The 25,944-nt window shown below is 43.3% G+C and overlaps 1 protein-coding gene across 3 annotated transcripts in view; it reads left to right on the forward strand.

Moving 5' to 3' along the window:
* The window catches only part of IL5RA (interleukin 5 receptor subunit alpha), a 44,660-nt gene extending 19,366 nt beyond the window's left edge, over positions 1-25,294 (forward strand). The window contains exons 10-13 of one of the 3 annotated variants that reach the window (XM_063630722.1): positions 14,765-14,861; positions 16,514-16,598; positions 17,555-17,611; positions 21,232-21,318. In XM_063630722.1, the coding sequence (XP_063486792.1) occupies positions 14,765-14,861; positions 16,514-16,598; positions 17,555-17,611; positions 21,232-21,318 (326 nt within the window). Of the gene's footprint in view, positions 1-14,764; positions 14,862-16,513; positions 16,599-17,554; positions 17,612-21,231 lie in introns of all 3 variants that reach the window. The other 2 variants (XM_063630723.1, XM_063630724.1) reach the window with 2 other exon arrangements.
* Positions 25,295-25,944: the final 650 nt, after the last annotated feature.

Genomic DNA, 25,944 nt, shown 5'->3' on the forward strand with positions numbered 1-25,944 from the left:
AGCCTCCCAAAGTGCTGGGATTACAGGCGTGAGCCACTGCGCCAAGCCATATGTCCTCATTTGTATGTGTGTGTTTGGTTCTATGCAATTTTAGCACATGTTTAAGTTCAGGTACCCATCACCACAGTCAAGATACAGAGCAGTTTCATCATCACCTGTTACACTTTTATAAACAAACCCATCTCTCTCTCCTGTTTTCTATCCCTGAACTCTGGTAACGACTAGTCTGTTCTCCATCTCTTTAATTTTCCCATACCTAATTTTGACTTTATACTTTTTAAAAAAAGAAGATTCCAAAACTGAATAATCTATAGGGGCCCACAAAATCTGGATCTGTCCCTGAGCCTTCAGCCTAACAGATATAGAGTATAAAAAGGTCCCTGCATCACCGGGGCTCCTGTGTTAGCTCTGCAACTGTTTATGTTAGGATCAAGTGGACTAGTTTGCTTGGCAAGTGAGATGGGCATCGTCTCTGTCAGTGAGATCCCTGAAGGATAATAATATACCCAATGGCAGCTATGGATGAAAAGGCACATTTCCAGTCTTACCCTGACACAGATGTCAATTCCACACCCAGGACATGTGGACTTGCACCTTGAAGATAGAAAATTCACACCCTGTGTTGGCCGGGCGTGGTGGCTCATGCCTGTAATCCCAGCACTTTGGGAGGCCGAGGTGGGCAGATCACGAGGTCAGGAGATCAAGACCATCCTCGGTAACATGGTGAAACCCTGTCTCTACTAAAAAATACACACAAAAAAATTAGCCGGGCATGGTGGCGGGCGCCTGTAGTCCCAGCTACTCAGGAGGCTGAAGCAGGAGAATGGCGTGAACCCAGGGGGTGGAGCTTGCAGTGAGCCCACCGCACCACTGCACTCCAGCCTGGGCGACAGAGTGAGATTCCACCTCAAAAAAAAAAAAAAAAAAGAAAAAAAAATGAAAATTCAAACCCTGTGTTTGCTATCACCTGCGTGTTTCCGGCAAGTCAACATAGGCATTGTATGAGAGAAGGAAACAGTTAAAAAGCAACTAGTGCGTCTCATGTGTATGATAAACCATTCAGCATGGGGAGGCACACACATGTCGTTAACTGTTGCACTAGGTTTATAAGAGCATGGGATGGTGGGAAGAAGACTGGAGCCTTACATAGAAAGCCCAGGTTTAACGTTCAGCCTTGACAAGGATTGATTGTGTATCCCCAGACAAATCATTTCTGTTTCCTAGGATTCTCAAGACAAAGGAGATAACATCCAGCTTTCCTGCCCCACAGCGTATCTGAAATAAAAACAATAGCAGGGATAGCAGATTACATGTGTTTTTTAATTTTTATTTATTTATTTTGCCAAGCACTATGCTAAATACATTATCTTAGTCCTATCAAAAAACTTGTTTGGAAAGTTTAGGTAATTGGCTTAACTCTGTTCTGCATGGCCAACAAGTGGCAGGGATGGGGCTCTAACCCCAGATTAACTGACTCTAGCACTTGATATCTAGACACTCTGGCATGGTGGGAAAGGATTCTGCGAGCTTTAAAGTGCTGGGTAGATTAAAGTCTTATTTAAGAGATTTTGGGGATGGGTGCAGTGGCTCACACCTGTAATCCCAGCACTTTGGGAGGCCAAGGCGGGCAGATCACAAGATCAGGAGATCGACACCATCCTGGCTAACATGGTGAAATCCTGTCTCTACTAAAAATACAAAAAATTAGCTGGGCATGGTGGTACGCACCTGTAATCCCAGCTACTCGGGAGGCAGGAGAATCACTTGAACCCAGGAGGCAGAGGTTCCAGTGAGCCAAGATTGCGCCACTGTACTCCAGCCTGGGTGACAGAGCAAGACTCCATCTCAAAAAAAAAAAAAACACATCTTGGTAGCCAACCTTTATGATTATGGGTGATCAAGCATGTGGATGCCATCTCTCATGAATCCTATGAGGTATTCATTAACCATTGGAAGAGTATACATAGGAGAGATTTAGTTCAGGCACATGCCAAAATGTTCTACTATTTAATTCATTCGCTTAAGCTATGGGGTGGGTCTTCAGGAAAGTCTTGGGCAGTGACCCATTAGCCCATGTGAAAATGACTCTGATCTGACACATAGCAGGTAGATTTCCACTGAAGACTGGGAAAGATAAGGAAAGGCCTAATAAGTGGAGAACTGTTCTGAATCTGCCAGGGGGCTGGTCATGCTAAATTACCGAGTTCCCAAAGGAGAATAGCGTCCCCTAAAGTTGTGCAACACACAACCAGCTCAGCCTTACAGGGGTAGCCCTCACATCACTCAGAGACTTACAGGAGCAGCATGAGCCTTCCTGGGGAGAGGGAACTGAAAGGACACTAAAAGGAAGTGAGAATGGGCCAAACTCACCTGCTTCATAATTCTGTTGAGACCAATCTTCCCCTCCTTCCCCTCCTCCCTAGGTTGATGCCCCCACCTAACTAAACTGACCCAGCACACACAGGACTTTCCTCTACGTGGCTCTATTCGCACCTGGAAAATTCACTCTGTTCCCCAGGAGGGAAACAAATATGAGAAGCATTAATCAGTCTCAGGGAATTTTTAACAGGGTCATTAATTTTGTCAAATGCCTAAGGTGGAAGTTTAATTTTTGTTACTTGAATTCAATAGACTTCTTTTTAAACATGCTTTATGTTACTCCCCAGGGGCACAAAACTCACTGGCTCAAAACTATTACTATTTCTAAGTGTCTTCTCAACACCTCTCTCTCTATATATTCAATTTTGGAGATTTTAAAATGCTGTCTAAGGAAACTTAAACCAAGATGATGGACACCAAGATCAGAATCCTGGATAAGAAGTTAATTATGCTTTCTGAGTCTTTGACTTTTGAAGTCATAGTCAATGTTGGCTGTAGAGAATTTAGACCGTATAAGGTGAAAAAGAAGCACTAGATATTCAGGACATCTAGGTTTTTAGCTACAGCTCTGCCAACGTCTACCTCTATGATATAAGCTAGAGATGACAAAAGATAATATTTTGTGAGCAAAGTAATCAGAGACTGCTTAGAGTGCAGCATTGAGGATTCTGAGGCTAAATTAAGATTGTCAGAAGGAATCATGATCTCCTGCCACCACTGCAAGGGACAGAGTTACCAGTGTGACAGGGTTTTTCCACCTTGACCTAGTCAGTCTACACCTAACCTCTCTGGGCTTAGCATCCTCACCTGTAAAATATAAGTGCTACAGTACAAACCTGCTTCCATCTCTGCCATTCACATTCACCTCCTCTGCACCACCCCACTGCAAAAGTGCTGAGAGTGAAATTGTAATCCATAATGAGTGCTTATTTTAAGCTTGTTTTTAATTTATTATTCACTCTCCACTTTAGAGCTCTCTTACCTTTATTATTTCCTAAATAACACCTTCCTAGTTTGAATCTGGGCTCATTATAGTTTTCCCCCAGGTGTACCTCGTTGCCATTATCTATAGCAAATCCCATTTCATTTACTGCCACCCTTTCCATGAAGATGAGCTGATTAATATTACTACTCACCTTATAAATCCATCCTTTCTGGAATTTACTCCTCTGCTCAGTTTAGGATCATTAGTGAATTTAATCAATGTAGACTTTCCATTTTCATCAAGATGATTAATAAACATTATAGGAAGTCCAAGCCCCTCTGGGACATTTTGCATGGCTCTTTTTTATCCCTTGAGGATGCAGCAATAATTACGTTCAGCTAGGAGCCTATCAGGCGATTTTGCTGCTACATTCATTTCCTTTAACCACGCTTTCTCCTCTTTTGCCTTATCTTAAAAACAGCATGCTGCAGCCCTCCCACTCCATTTTACTCCAAGACTCAACTCAAATATCACCCCTTTCTTAGATATTAATTCCCCCCATTATTTTAATGTAAGAAAACGGAGGTCCTGAAATACTAAGTGACTCAGCAGTTGTCAAACAGCCAAGAAGTGGCTATTAATGTACAATTTTCTCAAATAGATGACATATGAGCCAATTAGTGAATTAGAATAGATTTGATTAACTAATTAACCCATTATAGCCCAAGGTTATTTCATTTAAAAAATGAGACACAGGGTAAGTTTTGATTGATGAGATAAGGTGAGCTGGGAGAGGCTGGGGGTGCTGTCCAGCTCTGTTGGTAAGGTCTCTGGCCAGCCAAGGGGCACAGGGGACAGCAGGGAGGGGATACATTTAGCAAGTGAGTGTTCTTTGCTTGCTCTGAACAGTGCCCGATTGGCTCCCCTGTCCTAGAATTTCCAAAGCATGGAATTTTTTAAATTAAAAACAATTATTTCAGCAGCTTTAGGGGTACAAGTGGTTTTTGGTTACATGGATGAATTGTACAGTCATTAAGTGTGGGCTTTTATTGTACCCATCAGCTAAATAGTTTACATCATACCAAATAGGTAATTTTTCATCCCTCATGCTCCTCCCACCCTCTGCCCTTCTGAGTCTCCAATGTTCACTACACCACTCTGTATGCCTCTGTGTACCCAAAGCTTAGCTCCCATTTGTAAGTGAGAACATCTGGTATTTGGCTTTTCGTTCCTGAGTTACTTTCCTTAGGGTAATGGCCTCCAATTCCATCCAAGTTGCTGCAAAAGACATTATTGCATTCTTTTTGTACAGCTGAGTAGTATTTCATGGTGTATATTTACCACATTTTCTTTATCCACTCATCGGTTGATAGGTACTTAGGTGGATTCCGTATCTTTGCAATTGTGCTGTGATAAACAGCCACGTTAGGTGTCTTTTTGATATAGTGACTTCTCCTTTGGAAGATTTCTCAAAAAACTAAATAAGGCCTACAATTTGATTCAGAATTTTTTTTTAAGAGATGAGGGGGTCTCACTATGTTGTCCAGGCTGGTCTCAAACTCCTAGGCTCAAGCAATCCTCCTGCCTTATCCTCCTGAGCAGCTGGGACTATAGGCACATGCCACTGAGCTGGGCTGGGATTTTTTTTTATGGAAGTAGCAGCTTCATTTTATCGGTACTCGTTATCAACTGCCCTAGATCAGCTGGCTTCTCTGTCTTATCTTAAGAGCTAACTTCCCAATTTTCACACGTCTTTCTCCTTTTTAAACTTTCTTAACTTCCGGATTCTTCTGTTCCTTTGTTATCTTTGCTGTCTCCTGTTTATCGAAACCTTTTGTTTCCTGACCCTGGTCTTCATGAAGCTGTGTGTTTTCTCAAGTCCATCATCTTCTCTTCTTCCCTCCATCCATGAAGCTCAAATGCCAAGTGTGAAACAAGGAATGATGAAAATAAATTTTTCCACGATCACGTCCTTGCTCGCGGAAGAGAGAGTTATGTGGGTCTACCCTGCACTTATTTCTGGCTGTGTCTTTGGTGAGGATCAGTGGTTCTGAGACCTGCTTCTTCTGTGACAGACCACAGTCACCGCAATTGCCCTTCAGAGAAATGATGGAGTTTTGCTTTGACCTCACTGAAAGCAAAATTTGATGGCCAGGATCTATGCAATGATGCTACTGGGTTCCATTAAATATGTATTCTTTTTAAAGCTTTCATTGGTCTTGAGATGTATGGCACCTACACCCAGGGGAGTAGAAGAAGACTCAGCACAGTTTTCAGATCACTCAGTCATGAGGTCACAGCAGACAGGGGCACCTGCTGCCCCCAGCAGCTCCTTAAACATAGAGATGTGTTGTTCATAGGAAATCTTGGCCTTTGCTTTCCTGTCAGAGTTTGAGCTGGTAGAGTGGGGGTCTCAGAGTCCTGTGACACATCCTAGAATCTGTTAGGACTTAATGAAAATGGGTTGAGGTGGGGTATCAGGATGGCCTATGGCAATATGGGCTGGAAGGAAGGCCACCCCAGAGAAACTCCTGTGCCTTTTTCTTTTGACTTGACATTCATGGGCTGATGTGTGAGGTGACTTGGTACCTTTGTCCTGGGCACTTGGAATCGAAAACTAGAGTCACCTTTGGGACCATCAAATGCATCTTCATTTTCCAGTTTGCCTGCATCGTGCCAAGGTCCCACAGCTCCAACCTGATTCCTTGGACTCTGACTCCCACCTGGAGCTCTGATCCCTTCTCTCTGTCTCTCCTGATCCCGTCCCTCTCCTTCAGCAGCTTTTTCTTGTTAAATTCTCACACTGTGGCAAAATGAGGAGGAAGACGAAAGGGGAATGTTGTAGGCAGATCCACATGAGCTATCCCTAGGCCTTCCAAAATAATCTTGCAAAACTCTTGTGACGTTACAGATGGGAGCCACTGGGTCTACACGGTAGCAAAAATTGCTTAAAAGTAGCAAGAGTTGACCCAATAACAACATGAAATACCCACTTAGGCTTACCTAAGACTAACACAGCTTATTGTGGTTCTGGTTTTCCTGTGTAGACAGATGGCTTGGTCACACTGCTTCCTTTTGTCCAGGCTGGTTAGATCCCACCTGGCAGCCCCACCATTTGTTCCCACCAGGGGGGCAGGACTGCCTCACCCCTGTGGTCATCCCACCGGCCTGAAGGAGGACTAACAGGGACCTTTCAGATTTCATCTCCAAATGCCAGGAGCAGGGAGTTCCCACAGTGCTCTCAGGCACAGCCACCTCTATTGGTGCCTACATCACCCTTCTAGGCATACATTCTGCCTCATGGCGGGATGGCAGCTTTGGGGAGGGAGGGACTCTGTCAGGGGGCCAGCCCCTGTGCAGGACATATTCACCTACATCATCTTTTATCATCATACACATGATTGCCTAATCACACAGGTGAGAAAACAGATGCAGAGAGGTGAAGGAACTGCTGGAAGCTACACAGATAGTAGATGGGACACCCGGGTTTGGAACCCAGCCAGAGGATTGACTCCACACCTGGGTTCTTTTCGAGATGTTCCATTGCCCCGGGGGTTATTACTCCAGCCAGGAAAACGGAGGCTGGAGGATGGGCCATGCTCAGGCAGACGGGCTGGGGGCTGTGAAAGCAGGAAGCTCTGCCAGCTGTTGACCCTGTCAGCTTCCATCAAGACAAGCCATTGGGAATGAAGTTAGCCTCTTCAGGCCGTTCTTGTCTAAATATTCCTAAGTTCTTCATGATGTTCGTCTTAATGAACATTATGAACTCTAAATCCTTGAAGGGTAGGAACACCCATGCCCTTTTCTCTTCCTCAGTATCTGGAATATTTGGTGTGTGTTTATTTCTCCTGACCTGAGTTTATCACTCTGCATTTTGAGAATTCTGATAGCACTCCAATTTTGGCCTTGCTTTGATGAAAGGGAAATTATCTTGATGAATTTGTTGACACAATGCGTTTCATCCTAATTGTAATTATAATAAGTAATATTTATTGAGCACCGAGCACCTATGTACCAGCACTGTGCTAAGCACTTCACATATATTAATTCATTCAATCCTTATCCCTGTTTTATAACGCAGGACATAGAAGCTGGAGAGGCTACTCTGCTGAAGATCACTTTTGTAGCAAGTGGCAGAACCAGGACTAAACTTTTTTTTTTTTTTTTTTTTTAATGAGATGGAATCTCGCTCTCTCACTCAGGCTGGAGGGCGGTCACACAATGATCTCGGCTCACTACAACCTCCACCTCCCATGGGAGTTCAAGCAATTTTCCTGCCTTAGCCACCGGAGTAGCTGGAATTACTCATGCCACCACTCCCGGCTAATTTTGTATCTTTAGTAGAGACAGGATTTCACCATGTTGGCCAGGCTGATCTTGAACTCCTGACCTCAAGTGATCCACCCACCTTGGCCTCCCAAAGTGCTGGGATTGCAGGCCTGAGCCACCACACTCAGTCTAGGACTAAACCTCTTTATCCCTTGTTGCTTACTTCTATGTGATGACTACATCCTCTGCAGCCAGCTTTCATCTGCTTTAGCAGGTTGATAAAACAGGCCCAGCAGCCCCTTACAGGGAAGAAAGTTCTGGGTTGCTTGGGGGGCTCCAGAAGGTACATAGCCCTTGGTGCTTTGTGGGAAAACCTGCAGAGAAGAAAACCGCCATGAGGAATTCCCCACTCAACTTCATCAAGTCTAGTCCTACTAGGGAGTAATGCAGACAAGCAGTACTGCAGTGAGCCATCCAGCTGATCATGAATGCACACACAAATACACACATGCACACAAATACACAGTCTCCATTTCCTCTTCTATTCAGTTAATTCAAGCCCAGTGCCACCAGATGAACATAGTGCAAGTTGTGTATATGATCTGGGTCCTTCACTACTCTACACATTTTGTTCACTGAGGCTGCATTTTGCTGCCCTCTTTTTATTTCTCTAAACCAGGTACCTCCCACAGTCCATTTGACAGCTGCCTCAAAAGCTCACTCACCCAAAAGGTCTGCTCCTGACTTGCTTGCACTGGGAGCCTGTGATCTGGTTTGGGATGTTCATTCATGAATGATGCCAGTCGCCCCTCCAACCAGAGGCAAGTCACAGGAAGCTAGTGAAACCCTGTATCATAGACTGCCATATTGACATCCTCTCAATTATCCAACCCTGTTGGTGCCATTTGAACTTCCCCCAGCACCTGCTGGCTCTAAAAACACAGCAGGCCTGCTCCATTGGAAGCATCCCATCAATTTACTAATTAGCTCTTTTCCCTGGAAACCTATTGTTGAGTCTGAAATCAGATTCAAAATCAATATGTAAGCACTGAAAGTTCATACTTACATGCACAATTTAAGGTGGAACAGGCTTCCAAATCAAATTTACCTCCTAGGAGCTATTAGTCTAAACCTCATAGATCACAGAATTCTAGAGCAAGAGAGACTGCAACCCTAAAAGGGAAGTGGCTTGACAAAGCTCCCAGAGGCAGAGCTGGGACTAGTTTGGGTCCAATGCTTGGAGTCCTTCTGCCCTCTGTGTTGCCACTGTCCCAGCCCACCTGCACCCCATGTCCCACTCCATATACATTCTAGGGTCATAGAAGAATAGCTGACTATTGGCTTATTTGCAAGGTCAAATGGTGAAGATGTCAAAAATAATGGAAACTGAGGTCCCCAGAGAGCAGACAACTGAATTTCCCAAATGCTCTAAGTTAGCGATGCCTAAAAAGCACCCAAGAATCAAATGGGGAGTCTGGAGATCTTCTCCTCCTTATAAGAACAGGCTGTGTGACTTCTTCTTTCTGAAACCCATCTTTGCATAACAAAATGGCAGTGCCCATTGATTTCTTGAAAAGAAACATCTGTGACTTCCTTTTTAATGGCAAGAAAGGTATTCTCCTTGAGTCAGAGCAAAGAGTCAAATTACCTCAAAATACTTTTTTTTTAATCTCCAAGGTTGGAGACCCCAGAATTCAAATTAAGACTATATTACGGGACCTCCCAATTTTCATAGTATTGAAATTCTTAATCATTTTGACCCAAAGAATGTATACTCTCAGTGGGATCTTCCCTCCTTGCTCTACTTTCAGTAAAACCAGAGTAGGTGCTTACTTTAATTCACCAATGTACTGGCATTTTTTTGCATAAATAAATAACGGAACAGTAGATAATCCACAAGTAATGTCCACTTCGAATAGGTATGTGAAAGCTTTTGCTTGCACAAAATTTTCCTGCCAATTTATGTTTTCTTCAAGGAGAAGCTGACCTTGGTTGTGTTTTCAGGGATTAGTTCTGTTTTCAACTAGCTACAGGGGAGTAGCCCTAATGCATTTGGTGCAACTGGAGAAGCCAGGCCACGAGAAATGACTAATGTGCCAACTCCCTCCTGGCAGTGACCATGACTTTGCTTCTCATGTAGGACCTTGTATGCATCAACAACATTTTTTCATTTAATGAAATAAAATCAGGGTTGCCTCTATATTTTTGCTAATTCAGTGAGAATCTTCACTTCTCAAAGTGAGGGCTGAAGTGAATAACTTGAGAGTGGTTTAACTGAAAAGATTTTTGTAATCATGGTCAGAACAAAACGGTACTGTTATCAAAACTTGCCATATCAGGCTAGAGGGTATTGCACAAGTTGAGACCCAAATGTGACTGAGAGTGTGACCCTGATAATTATTTACAACACTGCCCCTTCTTTCTGCAGAACCTGTACTTTTTCTGTTGGTTTAACCTAGTTATAAACAGGATAACTTTTTTTCTGCTGACGTACCACTTGCTGAATTTGCATCCGGTGTCTATGAACCTACAGTTTCTGAATGTGGTTATCAGGATACTTGCATAATGGTTACGAGCATGGAATAGTTTCAGAGATGGGGCCATGAAGCAGGCTGAATTCCTTATTCAGGAAATCAGACTGGGAAATAAAGTAAGATGGTATTTGATTTGCTGTTATTTGTCCCAGCTACTCTTTACATCACCTAAGAGAGAATGCAATAAAAACGAAGTCTAACAGAGCTCTCAGTTCCAATGCAGAGAACTGAGTATTAATCCTGGAACCATCGAGTATCTGTAGGATTTAGGAAAATAAAACCTTTGCCACTTTGAGGGTCTGTTTTCTATTATTTAACAAAATGTGGCTAATGCCTTTTTGTAAAACAATAGACATAAGTATATTTCAAAATAAAACTTGAAAAAAATACTATAGCCATAGGGCTAGGCACAGTTGGTCATGCTTGTAATCTCAGCACTTTTGGGAGGCCAAAGTGGGAGAATTGCCTGAGTTTAGGAGTTTGAGACCAGTCTGGGCAACATACTGAGGCCCCATCTCTACAAAAGATTTTAAAAATTAGCTAGGCATGGTGATGCGCGCCTGTGGCCCCAGCTACTTCGGAGGCTAAGGCGAGAGGATTGCTTGAACCCAGGAGTTAGAATCCGCAGGGAGCTATGATCACGCCACTGCACTCTAGCCTTGTTGATACAGCAAGATTCTATCTCATATAAATAAATAAATTGTCTAGTCATAGGTTTTTAATAAAGGGCTTCAGTCTCACCTAGAGTTTGGGGAATGTCAGGAGAAATGGTAGTTTGCAAAGCAGCCACCTTTAATTAGAAAAGCTGCCTGCACACTTAGCCTTATCAGGCAGTGGGGATACAAACAATAGAACAGGGCTTCCCACAGTGAAGCACAGAGAGCTATAGGGATGATGCTCAGGGGAGTTCTCAATGAAAAACAATGCTTAGAATAAGTGAAGCGAAGCTCCTACGTATTCAGTGTGCCCTCAGTTTTGCAGAGGGAGGGAGAGGAATGGGATTCCTACATCAAGGCTGAGAGCACGGACTGGTTGGGCTTCCTCACTTCCTAGCTGTGTGGCCTGGGCTGACTTACTCTGTCCTTTTCTGCCTCAGTTCCTCCATCTGTACAGTGAGAATAACAGTGTCCATCTCAAAGCATCGCTGTAAGAATTAAATTGAGAATGTACGTGAAGCACTTTACATAGTATCTGAGCACCTAGAAGCACTCAGAAAAAGTGAATGTAAAAATATGTATAGAAAATAAGCTGTTAGTTACTTCCAGTGACTACTGATTTTTTCTTTTTTCTTTTTTATACTTTACTGCAACTTTTAAAGTTCCAGCAGCAGAAAGGCACTACTTTTGTTTTCTTTTTTTGTTTTTTTTTTTTTTGAGACAGAGTCTTGCTCTGTAGCCCAGGCTGGAGTGCAGTGGCGTGATCGGCTTACTGCAACCTCCACCTCCTAGGTTCAAGGGATCCGCCTGCCTCAGCCTCCCTAGTAGCTGGGATGACAGCCATGCACCACCACACCAGGATAATTTTTATATTTTTAGAAGAGACAGGCTTTCACCATGTTGGCCAGGCTGGTCTCAAACTCCTGACCTCAAGTGATCTACCTGTGGGCCTCCCAAAGTGCTGGGATTACAGGCATGAGCTAACACACCCGGCCCAAAAAGGCACTACTTTTCTAAAACCAATTTTATTAAAGGTATGTGTACATGAAGTGACAGTACCCTCGACTGAGTGAGTGGTGCTAGAAAAGGTGCTGGCTGGAGAAGGATCTATGCATTATATATTTCAACTGCTATGTTTTTATATGAGGAAACCAAGGCCCAGAATGGCTGCCTTCACAGCAAGCTGAGACTAGAAGCCAGGTTTCCAGACTAGGCAGGGATGAAAGCACTGGACAAAGCATGCCTGTCCAGCACTAATCACTGGGTATGCAGTAATGACATGAACCAAGGGAATGAGGAGAAGGGACAGGGGCTGTAAAGGATGGAAAGAGTCAAAGTGACTTCAAGACTTCAGGTTTGGGGGCTTGGAAGAATGGAGACTGAAATGGGCAGTTAGTGAGAGAAGAGGTTTTTATGTGAAGAAGAGCATGCGTTTGGTTTTGAATGTTGTCAGCCTTGAGAAACATCCGAGCAGGTTTCACCTACGGACAGTTTAAGATCTAGGCCTGGAGCTGAGTGTCAGGCAGGACCAGGAATAAAAACCTGGGAAAAGATTTCACAAAATTAAAAGATGAAGTGATATATAAACAAACTTTTCAAAGTTCAAAGAATAGGCCACAGTGGAAAATACCAAAGGGTCAAAGGATGAGTGGACAGGGCCAATCGAAATTAAAATGGGGAGAAGGGCCATCTAAGAAGAGGAAGATTTGGGCAATAAAGCTGAGGACTTGGTTTCAAGGTGGGCTCAAATATATACAGTCTGAAATTCAGGAAGGAGGTCAGTAAAAATAAAGATGGAAAAAGAAACCAAGCGTCTTTTGAATTAGACTAGGAGGAAGTCACCGTGATTAAAAAAGCAGCGTTAGAGATGGGAAATGAAGCAGCTCAAATCCCCTAAATAATTTTTTTTTTTTTGAGACAAAGTCTTGCTCTTGTCACCCAGGCTGGAGTGCAGTGGCACGATCTCGGCTCACCACAACCTCCACTTCCCAGGTTCAAGCGATTGCCCTGCCTCAGCCTCCTGAGTAGCTGGGACTACAAGCATGAGCCAGCATGCCCTGCTAATTTTTGTATTTTTAGTAGAGATGGGTTTTTGCCATGTTGGCCAGGCTGTTCTTGAACTCCTGACCTCAAGTGATCTGCCCGCCTCAGCCTCCCAAAGTGCTGGGATTACAGGCATGAGCCACCGCACCTGGCCTTATTCAAGAATTTAGACTGGGAAATAAGAAGGTATTCGATGACAGTGGAGAGAGATGGCAGAGCAGCGTCATGGCTTCTTCAAGATGAAGGACTCTATGAATATTTGAAAGCAGAAGGGAAGAGATGAAGAAGGAGATTAAAACTTTTGGGAGGTAGAAGATAAAGCTTGGGCAAGGGTCCTCAGGAGGCAAAAAAGCAAGAGAGCAAGGCAAGGCTGGAATCACTAGCATTATATCCCAAGGCATCTCTCCTTCCTGCTACTTGAATGATTTGAGTTTTAAGTATTTTGGAAGTCTTAGGCTATTAACAAGGAACTGAAAATTCCACTTATGTATTTCTTGCTTTCTAGAGGAAGCAATTCATGGCAAACTGGGGAGGGTAACCTTTTCTCTTGGTGCGGTGTGGTTGAAACCTCACTACAGTATTCAGCACACTGGTCATTAAATCACTGCTTGTGTTGCTATTTGCTGAGTGTGATTCTTTCCTAATGGAATCCATGACAGGAGCACCCATATGTGATCTTTTGACCACTGAATCCCAGTAATTTGCACAGTTCCAAACATATAATAGGAGCCCAATAAATATTAGTTAAATGGACGAATAAAGAAATCAATGAATGAACAGCTTCTCCCACGGAAAGGAAACTCGTATTCAGGGAGATGACGCAGGATTTACGTTATTCAATCAGGCAGGTTAGCAAGCACATAACTTCTTTAAACACTATTTGGTAAATGGTCTTGAGTTTTTCTTTTCTTTTTTTTGTGCGGGGGCTGGTGGGGGACAGTCTCGTTCTGTCCCGCAGACTGGAGTGCGGTGGTACAATCATGGCTCACTGCAAGCCCTGCTGCCTGTGTTCAAGCGATTTTGTGCCTCGGCCTCCCAAGTAGCTGAGATTACAGGTGCCTGCCACCACGCCTGGCTAATTTTTGTATTTTTAGTAGAGATGGGATTTCACCATGTTAGCCAGGCTGGTCTCGAACTCCTGGCCTCAAATGATCCACCTGCCTCAGCCTCTCAAAGTGCTTGGATTTACAGGCATGAGCCACCGCACTTAGCTTCAGTTTGTCTTGGACGCCTTTCTAGTACTTAAAAGAAAAATTACACACCCCAAAGCTATCACAGAAGTTCCTAGAAAAATCTGTCCCTTGAATGTAGATTCAAAGCAAATTTAAACAGAGAATAAGTGGCATACAGAATACTGACTTTCTGTACTGACTTAATGGCAGTTTTCTTCCTTTCCTGTCTGTAAAATGGGAATAATGGTAAGGGGTGCTTTTAAGATATTTAAGATTGAAAAGCACTTAAGAGTCTGATGCCTTTATTGTTCACTACAAGTATTATCTCATACTTCACTTCCTCCAAAAGTTTGATTTCCAACTTTATAAAATACTTTGATTGTGATGCAATTGCGTTACTCAGTAGGCTTATCTTTTTGTGGATTTTCTATCTAAAAACCCTACTACGAACCAAAAACAGATAAGCTCCAAGATCCAAGTGGCACAGTACATGGAATGAACGCCATAAATATTTGCTGATTGATTGAATAAATCATTCTTTAAGAATAAAAGTGGCCTCACTGCCATCATTTCATTTCACCCTATGTCAACTTTGTGAGATGGCTGTTACCCATCTTTTACGGATGAGAAATCTTAGGCTCAGGGAAGTTAAGCTACTTGCGCAGCACCACCCAGCACCAGCAACTGAAACCTAAGCTGTCTGATGCCCCAAGCCTCATCATTTCTTTTACCTGCTGCTTCTAACTTGGACTTTATTTTTTCTGTTTCTTTTTTGTTTTCCACCAGGAAATGATGAACACAAGCCCTTGAGAGAGTGGTTTCTCATTGTGCTTATGGCAACCATCTGCTTCATCTTGTTAATTCTCTCGCTTATCTGTAAAATGTAAGTGTTCTTTACATTTGCATGATGCAGTGGGGTTTGAGTACTGCATTTTTACAGGTGTACCATGCATCCGGTAGGCAAAGGGTTCTTATTATCAGGTAAAATTTATGGCATTTTTGTGCCTGGATGACCTGTCCAAGATGAGTGTAGGCCAAATCAAAAGTGGAAACATCCAGAGGTGATTTACAGAAGTTGGACAGAGCACAGTGCAGCCTTCGGCTATCACTCACTCCTACTTGAAGTTGTCGACAGCTTTTAATTTCCGTGAAGGTTTCTACTTGCAGGTTCTTTTGATTCCTTCTCAGTCTTCCACTAGGTCCTTGGCTGTCTAGGGTAAGCTGCCAGTATAGGCTTTTCACAGCTCAGGAAGGCTAAAATCACCACAATGCCTGTACGTCATCATCCTCAGCTACCAGGTCACCAGGCCCCTGAGTGGCTGATGGCTATTAGGTCAAATGCAGATTCTAGAAATCGCATGTGGATCTGGTGTCCTATCCTAGAGCCCACAAATGGCCCCTAAGTATCCCTTACCCGTTTTGGCATTCAGTAACGCACAGGACCTTTTAGGAGGCTTAAAAACATGTTTTGTCTTGGCCCTTTCATAATTTAGAAAATGAGTTTTATAAGGGCTGGGTGCAGGGGCTCACGCCTATAATCCCAGCACTTTGGGAGGCCACGGCGGGCGGACCATGAGGTTAGGAGATCGAGACCATCCTGGCTAATGTGGTGAAACCCCGTCTCTACTAAAAATACAAAAGATTAGCTGGGCGTGGTGGTACGCGCCTGTATTCCCAGCTACTCAGAAGGCTGAGGCAGGAGAATCGCTTGAACCTGGGAGTTGGAGGATGCAGGGAGCCAAGATCGTACCACTGCACTCCAGCCTGGGGGACAGAGTGAGACTCTGTCTCAAAAAAAAAAGACTTTTATATTAAACAGTTTTACTATTATAAATGTTATATGCGGATGGCATCTACAGGTTGGGGGAAGGCAGTACAAAGGAGATGAAAAGAAACTAAACTCTGCTGGGGATGGTGACTCATGCCTGTAATCTCAGCACTTTGGGAGGCTGAGGCTGGAGGATCACTTGAGGTCAAGAGTTTGAGACCAGCCTGGGCAACATGGTGAAACCCTGTCTCTACAAAAAATACAAAAATTAGCTGAGCGCAGTGGCATGTGCCTGTAGTCCCAGCTACTCAGGAGGCTGAGGCAGGACAATTACTTGAGCCGGAGAGGTGGAGATTGCAATGAGCCGCGATGGTGCCACTGCACTCCAGCCTGGGTGACAGAGCAAGACACTGTCTCAAGAAAAAAAAAAGTAAGTAAACTCTGTGAGTAAACATAATTGAGGAAGGACTGCTTCAATCAGCACCACCCACTTGAAATATACAGTTCGTTTTCAGAGATTAGGCCTGGTAACACCCACTGACACAAAGCAGTTTCCATTTGGTCTTCCCTGGATGACTCAGGGCCACAGCAGAGCCTTGCGGTACCCACAAAGTCTTCACCTATAATTTTGGAAGTCTTGGTACATAAAGATTTTGAATTTACAAAACAGCAGGTTCTAGAATTAACCAGGTCAATTTTTAGAGTAGATATTTAGAGACAAAAGATATACTCATGCTCACCTAATTCCTTCTTTACTCTGTTTTCAGATGTCATTTATGGATCAAGTTGTTTCCACCAATTCCAGCACCAAAAAGTAATATCAAAGATCTCTTTGTAACTACTAACTATGAGGTAATGTTGAAAGTTCTTCTGATATGCCATATGTGTCCAGGGTTGAGTCCCCTGGGAGCTGTCATTCGGTTCTTAGTTTTCTATATTATAAGGCAGGGTTTTTACTCAGAAGGCCAGGCGCATTTCTGTTGCTTCAGTCATTCTGTTCTTTGGCTGATTCAGTTGTTTGTATTTTTTAAGAGATGGGGTCTTGCTATGTTGCCCAGGCTGGTCTCAAACACCTGGGTCTAAGTGATCCTCCCACCTCAGCCTCCCAAGCAGCTGGGACTACAGAAGCATGCCACCGTGCCTGCTTGCCTGATTGTTTTATTACGCATGTTCATTACTGTTTTGACATATTGGAAAGGTACTGAGTTATAAGTGTTCTTGACAGTTAGACTTAAATTTTAATTTCATATCAGCCATCCCTTAACTGACTTCGGACAATCTCTTCAACCCTCTGAGTTCTGAATTTCTTTCTGGTATAAAAAGGGACACAGACGAGATTGTACAAGGTTCTGCTTAGCTCTAACGTTTTAAGACTCCATGATTCCATGTAAGTATCTTAGTTAATAGAGAATTTTCAGAGGGAACTTTAGCTCTTTAGTATAAAAAAGACTATAGAAAAGGCAAATTATTTTACCCAATATGCATTTTCTTAGGCCTGTTCACCGTTCAGAGCACTTAGGTTCAGCCCAGTGGTCATTTACTAATGGCTCTCCAATTGTTCCAGCATCATTTGTTGAAGTAAATCATCCTTTCCCTAGGGAATTGTCTTGGCATTTCTGTTGGAAATTAGTTGCTATATATAGTTGGTTCTATTTCTGGACTATCTCTTTGGTTTTATTAATCTATTTGTCTACCTTTATGCCAGTACAATACTGTCTTGATTACTGTAGCTTTATTGTAAACCATGAGACCATTTGTGTAAGGCCCTCCAAAAGTGATTTTTAAAAAAGTTGTTTTGATTATTCTAGGTCCTCTGCATTTTAATATTCATCTTAGATTCAGCTGATAATTTTCTACAAAAAAAGGTAGCTGGGATTTGGGGTGAGATTGTGTTGAGTTATAAGTTAATTTTGGGAAAAGTGACATCTTAATAATATTAAGTCTTCTTGTCTATAAACATAGCATATCACTCCATTTATTTAGGTTTTCTTTACCTTCTCTCAGCAATGGTTTGTGATTTTTCAGTGTATAATTATTGCACTTTGTCAAATTTATCCTCAAGGTGAACAGTTGTTTAGATCAGGGCTCAACAACCCTTTTCTGTAAAGGGCCAGGTAGTAAATATTTGAGGGACAAATGGTTTCTGTCTCAACTCTTCAACTCTGCCATTGCAGTATGAAAGTAGCCAGAGAAAATGTGCTAATGAATGAGCGTGGCTGTGCTCCAGTAAAACTTCATTTTCAAAAACAGGCAACAAGCCAGATTTGGCCCACGGCTGTAGTTTGCCAGCCCTTGATTTAGATCAAACAGTTTTCTTAGCAAATTTAGGTTTCTCTCAAATGAAGTAACTCATGATTGGATGAACCACCTGATGACTGGTTGTAGGGAAAAGAAAGGTTCATGGAAAAACTCACCAAAATGATTAATTTCAATAAGTGGTGAACTTCCCTTAGCATTTGCAGTTTGGGCATTGGAAGGATTTATAGACAGTTACAGTCACTAGCCGACTGAAGTAGAGAATGCAGGCTGGCAAAGGAATCATTCTGCCCATGGTTGGATCCTTGTGTTCTCCTTTATCAGGGGAATGGCCCATCTGCTCTTGTTCACTGAGTTCTTTGGGAAGAAGAGTGGGCCCCAGGGTGGAGCTTTGGTGCTGGTTCTGGATGTGTGCTGCCAGTCCCCCCTTGCTCTTGTACACTCACCCCTGAGTAACCACATCTGGTTTTGTTTGTTTGTTTGAGATGGAGTCTCACTTTGTCACCCAAGCTGGAGTGCAGTGGAGCCATCTTGGCTCACTGCAAACTCCACCTCCCGGGTTCAAGTGATTCTCCTGCCTCAGCCTCCCCTATAGCTGGGATTACAGGTGCCCGCCACCAGGCCGGGCTAATTTTTGTATTTTTAGTAGAGACAGGGTTACGCCATGTTGGCCAGGCTGGTCTTGAACTCCTGACCTCAAGTGATCCAGCCTCCCAAAGTGCTGGGATTACAGGCGTGAGCCATTGCACCCAGCCCACATCTAGTTTAAGCAGCCAACTGAAGTCATTTGTCCTGGCCTCTTAATGGAACATCTTAATGCTAGTATCTAATTTCCCTACAGAGCCCCAAAAGATTTCCTTTAATATTCCGAAATTGGTGAAATAAACTGGTTTAAAAGCTTACTGTATAAGGTTGTGATTTGTTGTTACTTAAAATCAAGTCATGTGTAAAATAACAACTTGTGGCAGACAAGCTGGTTTCAGAATAAGCAGAGGATGAATGTCAGCACTCAACAGCGCCTGGCTTCTCAGGACAACTTATCTTCTCACATTGCAGAGTTTCATATAAAAGCAAAGCAGTCAGAGACAGAGAGAAGAAAGAAAGAGCACATAGCACGGGGGAAATGAAATACTGCCTAGTGCTGTGGGCCCTATGGCCTAAATTCTCCACCTGAGAGAGGGTGAGAGCGAGTGCAGAGCTGCCTACAGCTGGGCCCCATGAGGCCTTGCACAACCTCCACCTCCAAGGACAAAAGCCATCCAACCCATTCTCAGAGGCTGTGCTACAAAGGTGACAAGAGGGCACATTGGTGCTATGGGCGGTGGCCACTGGGAAATGTTTGGCTAGTGGGAAAGGAAACCCTCTGCTTTTCACAGTAATGTGCACCTCTGAGCGTGGGGTGGGTGCCCAAAGTCCCAGGACTTAGAGGAGCTCTGCCATCCTAGAAGCAAGTTTTTGCTTGTTCAGACCTCAGTTAGAAATTTAGACCTCAGTTAGAAATGTAGACACCAGTGAAGGGCCGGTCACAGTGGCTCATGCCTGTAATCCCAGCACTTTGAGAGGCCAAGATGGGCAGATCACTTGAGCTCACAAGTTTGAAACCAGTTTGACCAACATGGCAAAACCCCATCTCTACAAAAAATACAAAAATTACTCAGGCATGGTGGTGCACACCTGTAGTCCCAGCTACTCGGGAGGCTGAGGTGGGAAGATGGCTTGAGCCCAGGAGACGGAGGTTGCAGTGAGCTGAGATTGTGCCACTGTACTGCAGCTTGGGTGATGGAGCCAGAACTTGTCAAAATATATATATATATAATATATTTTATATATATATTATATATATTTTTTATATATAACATATATATTATATGTTATATATATTATATATTTATATATTATATATAATATATATGTTTATATATTATATATAATATATAAATATATATTATATATATTTTATACACACACATATATATATATACACACACACACACTGTGAAGGAAGAAAGTTGGCCTTTAGCAGTAAAAAAGAAAGACTTATTCTAAAAAATCAAATCCTGAGTTTTCTGATAATTTACTTATTTAGATATTTTTTGTAGAGACAAGGTCTCACCAGGCTGGTCTCCAAATCCTGGGCTCAAGCTATGTGCCCGCTTCAGCCTCCCAAAGTGTTAGGATTACAGGCATGAGCCACGCCACCTGGCCTGAGCTTTCAATTTATGAGACTGGTTTCCAGCGTTCCTTGTTTCTACAATGGCCAAGAGAGGGTTCCTCCTCCAATTAGGTTGCCTGTAAACTATTAAAAGTAAAATGGATAAAGGCAGGAGCCATGCCTGCTGTGTCCATCAGTGAATTCCCAAGACACGGCACTGTGGCTAGTGTGGAGCAGTTAGTAAAAAATATTTTGGATGAGTAAATGAGGTAGAGGAATAGGATCTCTTACAGGCAATTTTATTTTTTGTTACCAATTTTCCAGTTATTATCAGCATTATTCATTATAGCCAAAATGGGTCAGAACTGTCCAAAGTTAGGGGGATACTGTAGTAAATTCTGGATGGAATATGATGAAGCTATCAAACGTGATGCTGCCAAAGCACATTTAACAATGTAATTTACAATCAGTGATGTCAGAGAGAAAGAAATCAATTTTTAAAGATGTGTATCTGGCCGGGCATGGTGGCTCATGCCTGTAATCCCAGCATTTTGGGAGGCTGAGGCGGGGGGATCACAAGGTCAAGAGTTCGAGACCAGCCTGGCCAACATGGTGAAACCCCATTTCTACTAAAAATACGAAAATTAGCTGGGCGTGGTGGCACATACTTGCAGTCCCAGCTACTTGGGAGGCTGAGGCAGGAGGATCACTTGAACCTGGGAGGTGGAGGTTGCAGTGAGCCAAGATCATGCCACTGCACTCCAGCCAGGGTGACAGAGTGAGACTATGTCCAAAAAAAAAAAAAAAAAAAAAAATGTGTGTCCATATGACTTCAAGTAAGTCTAAAGAAAACATTATGCCAAGAAGGAAAGGCTTAGGAGAAGCAGTGGGCTGTGTTTGAGAGACAGGTGTATGGCTAGGTATTTTCTTCTTCTTCCCACTTTATTGTTCACATCTTCTTTGTGAACATTTACTATTTTTATTTAAAAAATAATAGACTTAAAGCCAATTGTAAAGATTTCAAAGAACCCAAAAGTTCTCTAAAAGACATCTAAGGAAAGATGATTTGTTTTGCAGAAAGCTGGGTCCAGTGAGACGGAAATTGAAGTCATCTGTTATATAGAGAAGCCTGGAGTTGAGACCCTGGAGGATTCTGTGTTTTGACTGTCACTGTGGCATCCTCTGATGAACTCACACACACATGCCTCAGTGAAAAGAAGAACAGGGATGCTGGTTCTTGGCTAAGAGGTGTTCAGAATTTATGGAACACTCAATTTAGCTGTGAAGCAATACACCCAGACACACCAGTATTGTATCTCTTAAAAGTATGGATGCTTCATCAAAATCTCCTAGCCCACAGCAGGGAAGTTGATTCATTCAAGCATTCTGCCATCTTTTTTTCTCCCCACACCGTACAGGGTAGCACCTCCTCACCTGCCGATCTTTGCAATTTGCTTGACTTACCTCAGACTTTTCTTGCACAAGAGACAGCTTTTAAGGCTGACGTCCAGCTGTATTTACTTCTGGCAGTGCCCATTTGGCTGTTTAAACTGCCAGTGGTAGCACTCAGCTGCCATCTGAGGAAGAAAGCATTTTGCACCAGCCTGGAGTGAATCATGAACTTGGATTCAAGACTATCTTTTCTAGAGCAAGTGAGAGCCACAAATTCCTCACCCCCCTACATTCTAGAATGATCTTTTTTCTAGGTAGAGTGTGTGTGTGTGTATGAGAGAGAGAGAGAGACAGAGAAATTATCTCAAGCTCCAGAGGCCTGATCCAGGATACATCATTTGAAACCAACTAATTTAAAAGCATAATAGAGCTAAGATATCACCCCATATTAAAAAAGAAGACAGGATTTTGTTCAAATATTCTTGAAGGAAGCCTTAATATTGTGGAAATACGCTGAGAAAGTCATCGAGCATAATTCAATCATGAAAGGGATCACTGAATCAAGAATGAACTTTCTGAAGAGATGTTTGCTGCCAAAGACTTCAGAACAACTTGTTGGTCAAGTAATGCCAAGTCAATCCTAGTCTCTCAAGTTTGGAAAGGTTTCTACCAGGCCATCCCATCAAATATCCCAATATATACAGAAATTCTTCTTCCTAACATCTTCATATATGAGTCTGCATCCAGATTGGAGGCCTTTGTGATGGGTGGTGAACTACAGGTGGAACCAAGTACAGGTGTGTCCTGGGTAGAGATGGGGATGAGGAGGGAACCCAAACAGTGCTGATTCTACATGGCCCTGGGTCAAGAAGCTGAAGGCCTAGAAAGAAGGTAACAGTGCCCAGAATCCCCACCTGGCACACTCTTTAAATGCTTTCTGGAGGTGTTTTAGTCAGTTTTGATCTATCGGTGGGGACACATTGACCACCATATATTTCCAGGTTTGTTTGTTTTCTTAACTAACCTGTAATTATCCACCGTAACTAGCAGAGGTTTGAACCCTGGGTAATAGGCACAGAAACATCTTGAATCTTGACAAGCCTGCACTCTCTTATAGTAATCTGTATTACTGTCCCATTTTATAGTTGCAGTTACTAAGGTTCAGAGAAGTTGATAGGAAATGGCATAGTGAGGAGATGAATACCAGGCTCAAGTGAAAGTGACCCCAGAAATGTGCGGAGGAGAGTCAGGGAAAGCTGAGGCCTGCTTAAGGGTGTGGCTGAGAAGGCAAGGCCCATGGAGGCACTGCAATAGTTGGCAAAATGTTTAAAATGTTCGGTCACTCTAATGATTCAGAATCTCAAACCTGCTTTTGTGTGTGTGTGTGTGTGTGTGGGGTGGGTGGTAGAGACAGTCTTGTTCTGTCACCCAGGCTAGAGTGTAGTGATGTGATCTTAGCTCACTACAACCTCCCTCTCCTGGGCTCAAGCCATCCTCCTCCCTCAGCCTCCCAAGTAGCTGGGACTACAGGTGCATAACACCATGCCCAGCTAATTTTTGTATTTTTTTTTTTGTAGAGCTGGGGTTTTGCCATGCTGTCTAGGTTTGTCTCGAACTCCTGGGCTCAAGCGATACACCGGGCCTCAGCCTTCCAAAGTACTGGGATTACAGGCATGAGCCACCATTCCTGGCCAGGAAACTGTATTTTTAATGAACACCTTAGGTCAGAATCAGAGGCGCCTGGAGGGCTCATTAAGACACAGAGCAGTGGGCTCCATTCTTAGAGTCTCCAATTGAATAGGTCTGGGTGGGGTCTGAAAATCTGCATTTCTAACAGCTCTCAGGTGATGCTCATGCTGCTGGTCTCCAGGACACACTCGGAGAACTGCTGCTCCAGGACACTTATGAATATCAAAATTGGAAAATCAGCCGCTGAAGGAAGAAGTGACAGAAAAGGCCTGTCCCCAGAAAACTGTCCTTTTGGGGAGGCTTGGAGCACCGTGTCTGATCTCTTTCAAACCAGGGCCTAGACACTTGGCATTGTGGAAACTGCCTCTGCTTAGGAGGCAGCAACAGAAGCAGGGAGCTCCCCCACCACAAATGTGGCCAGCTCTTCAGTGCCTGGTGTGGTGCCCACTTCAGACTCCTCCCTCCAACTCAGCAGCCATAGATCACCTGGGCCCTGTGGAGCTCCTTGACACACTTCCCTGAGCTGGTACCATTATCTGGCCCTTGGTATATGTGTTTCAGGAGCAACACAAAGTAGCCCATTGGCCTCCTTGGTGGATTGGGAACTCCTTCCTCCCTTCTTGCCCTGTGGAACTCATAGTCATTCTTTGGGAACCCATAACCATCATCACTTCTTCCATGAAGCCTTCAAAAGCAGAGTTGGTTGATCCCGCCTCTGGATTCTCATTCTGGGCCTCATACCCATGTTGGAGCTACTGCATTGCAGGATATACCATTAACAGCTGGGAGGCCTCCCCTCTAGACTGCGGGTTCCAGGAGGATGGAGCTTGTGTGAAATACGTCTTTTTATCTGCAGTGTCTAGGACAGTATCTGACTTAAGAAAATATAAATCTTTCTTAAACTCTCTGTCAGCCCTGATACGGCACCTTGTATATAGGTTAGACTGAACAGTATTTGGCAGAGATCCTCAAGGCCTACAATAATAACACGGGGAGGAAGCTGGGTGTGTAATGAGAATGTGGTTAGAAGCAACCAGGAGACACATGTGCCTAACCATTGGGCTACTGTGACCTGGATGTTTTTGCTGCCAAAGTGTCTAAATGGTTTTGTATAAATTGCTGTGTAACAGGCATTTCAGAAGTGGTACATTTTGAGTGGTCTATACTGTTCTCACTAGCCTTGTCATAGCAAGTCAAAGAGTTTGAAATTCACTTAACAGTAAACACCATCAGCAGCAGGTTGATGTAAGGTAAAGTCAAGATATTGACTCCCATCTCTTGCCATCTCCCACTAGGAGAAGGGTAGAGAGTCACTTTTCTCCTACAGCCTCCATGGCCACGGGATCAGAACAAACATGCCTTTCCAAGATATCCGTTCCAATAGGGATTTTAGCCCAATTTCTTTCCTTGGCATTTGGAATTCACTACGTGCAGCATGGGGGAGTGCTGGGGAGACTGGAGGGTGAAGGTCACGTTTCCCAACAGCCCGACCACCTGAGCCTCATTGAAATGCCTCAGACCTCAAGCTATTCATGCAGGCTGGGAAAGAATCCACATGGGCAAAGAACATTCTGATTAAAAATCCAAACGTTTTCATGATGAGACTTGTATGTATCAGGACCATCTGCTGGTGGAATTAATAAGCCTGAGGTGCTAATTCGTTAAAGAAAAACTAGATATCTGGAAGTGAGAATAGAGAACGAAAACAATCTTTGATGGCACAAGTAAAGGTGAAAAACCTAATTAGAACAGGACTTGGTGCTAGCCTAAGGACTGTAGCTATTCCTGCTTCTACATCCTTCAAATTGAGTACCAGGGTGCAAATTTTTTCAAAACCATTCCTTCCTTTGGAATTTTATATTGCACTAAAAGACAATCTTGTTTATTTCCTGTTTTGTAGGTAACAGATGTGAATATAAATATGTTTCAGAATAAGAAATATTAAACATAAATGACAGTGAATTGTCTAAGTCTGCAATTAAAGAGGGGTGGGTACCTTTCTCATTTTTCCCCTAAATATTCCCCTTCTCTGTCCCCACATTATCGTCCTCCGTCTCTCAGCTAGGACTATTACAGTAGCCTCTGAACTGGACTCATGGCCTCTAGTATTTCCTCCCTTTGAAGGATCAATGTAAAAGGCACATCTGCCTATATAACTCCCCATCACCTTCAAGTTAAAGCTCCTTTTAAGGCAAAGTCCACTATGACTCAGCTCCTTACTAGCTCTCCAGGCACATACCCAAATACTCCTACCTCTGTTCTCACCAATGTGCTGATTATTTCCCTGTAGCTCCATGCTATTGCATCACTCCATGCCTCTACCGAAACTTTCTCTGGTGGAAAAAGCCTTTTCAACCTCTTTTCATTTTGTTGACACTTTGATTTATCTTCTAAGTCCCGGCTGTTTGCCACCTGAAAGTCTTTGCTGAACTTCCAGTTTGAATTAAGCGTCCCTCTATGTTCCTTTTGTTTAATTCTATCAGTGATTGGCCTTTTTTTTTTTTTTTTTTTTGAGACCGAGTCTGACTCTGTTGCCCAGGTTGGAGTACAGTGGCATGATTTCGGTTCACTGCAACCTCCGCCTCCCGGTCTCAAGCCATTCTCCTGCCTCAGCTTCCCCAATAGCTGGGACTACAGGCGCTTGCCACCACACCCGGCTAATTTTTGTATTTTTAGTAGAGACGGGTTTTCACCATGTTGGCCAGGATG

The sequence above is a fragment of the Symphalangus syndactylus genome, chromosome 21 (genome assembly GCF_028878055.3).
Source record: "Symphalangus syndactylus isolate Jambi chromosome 21, NHGRI_mSymSyn1-v2.1_pri, whole genome shotgun sequence".
Taxonomy (NCBI): Eukaryota; Metazoa; Chordata; class Mammalia; order Primates; family Hylobatidae; genus Symphalangus; species Symphalangus syndactylus.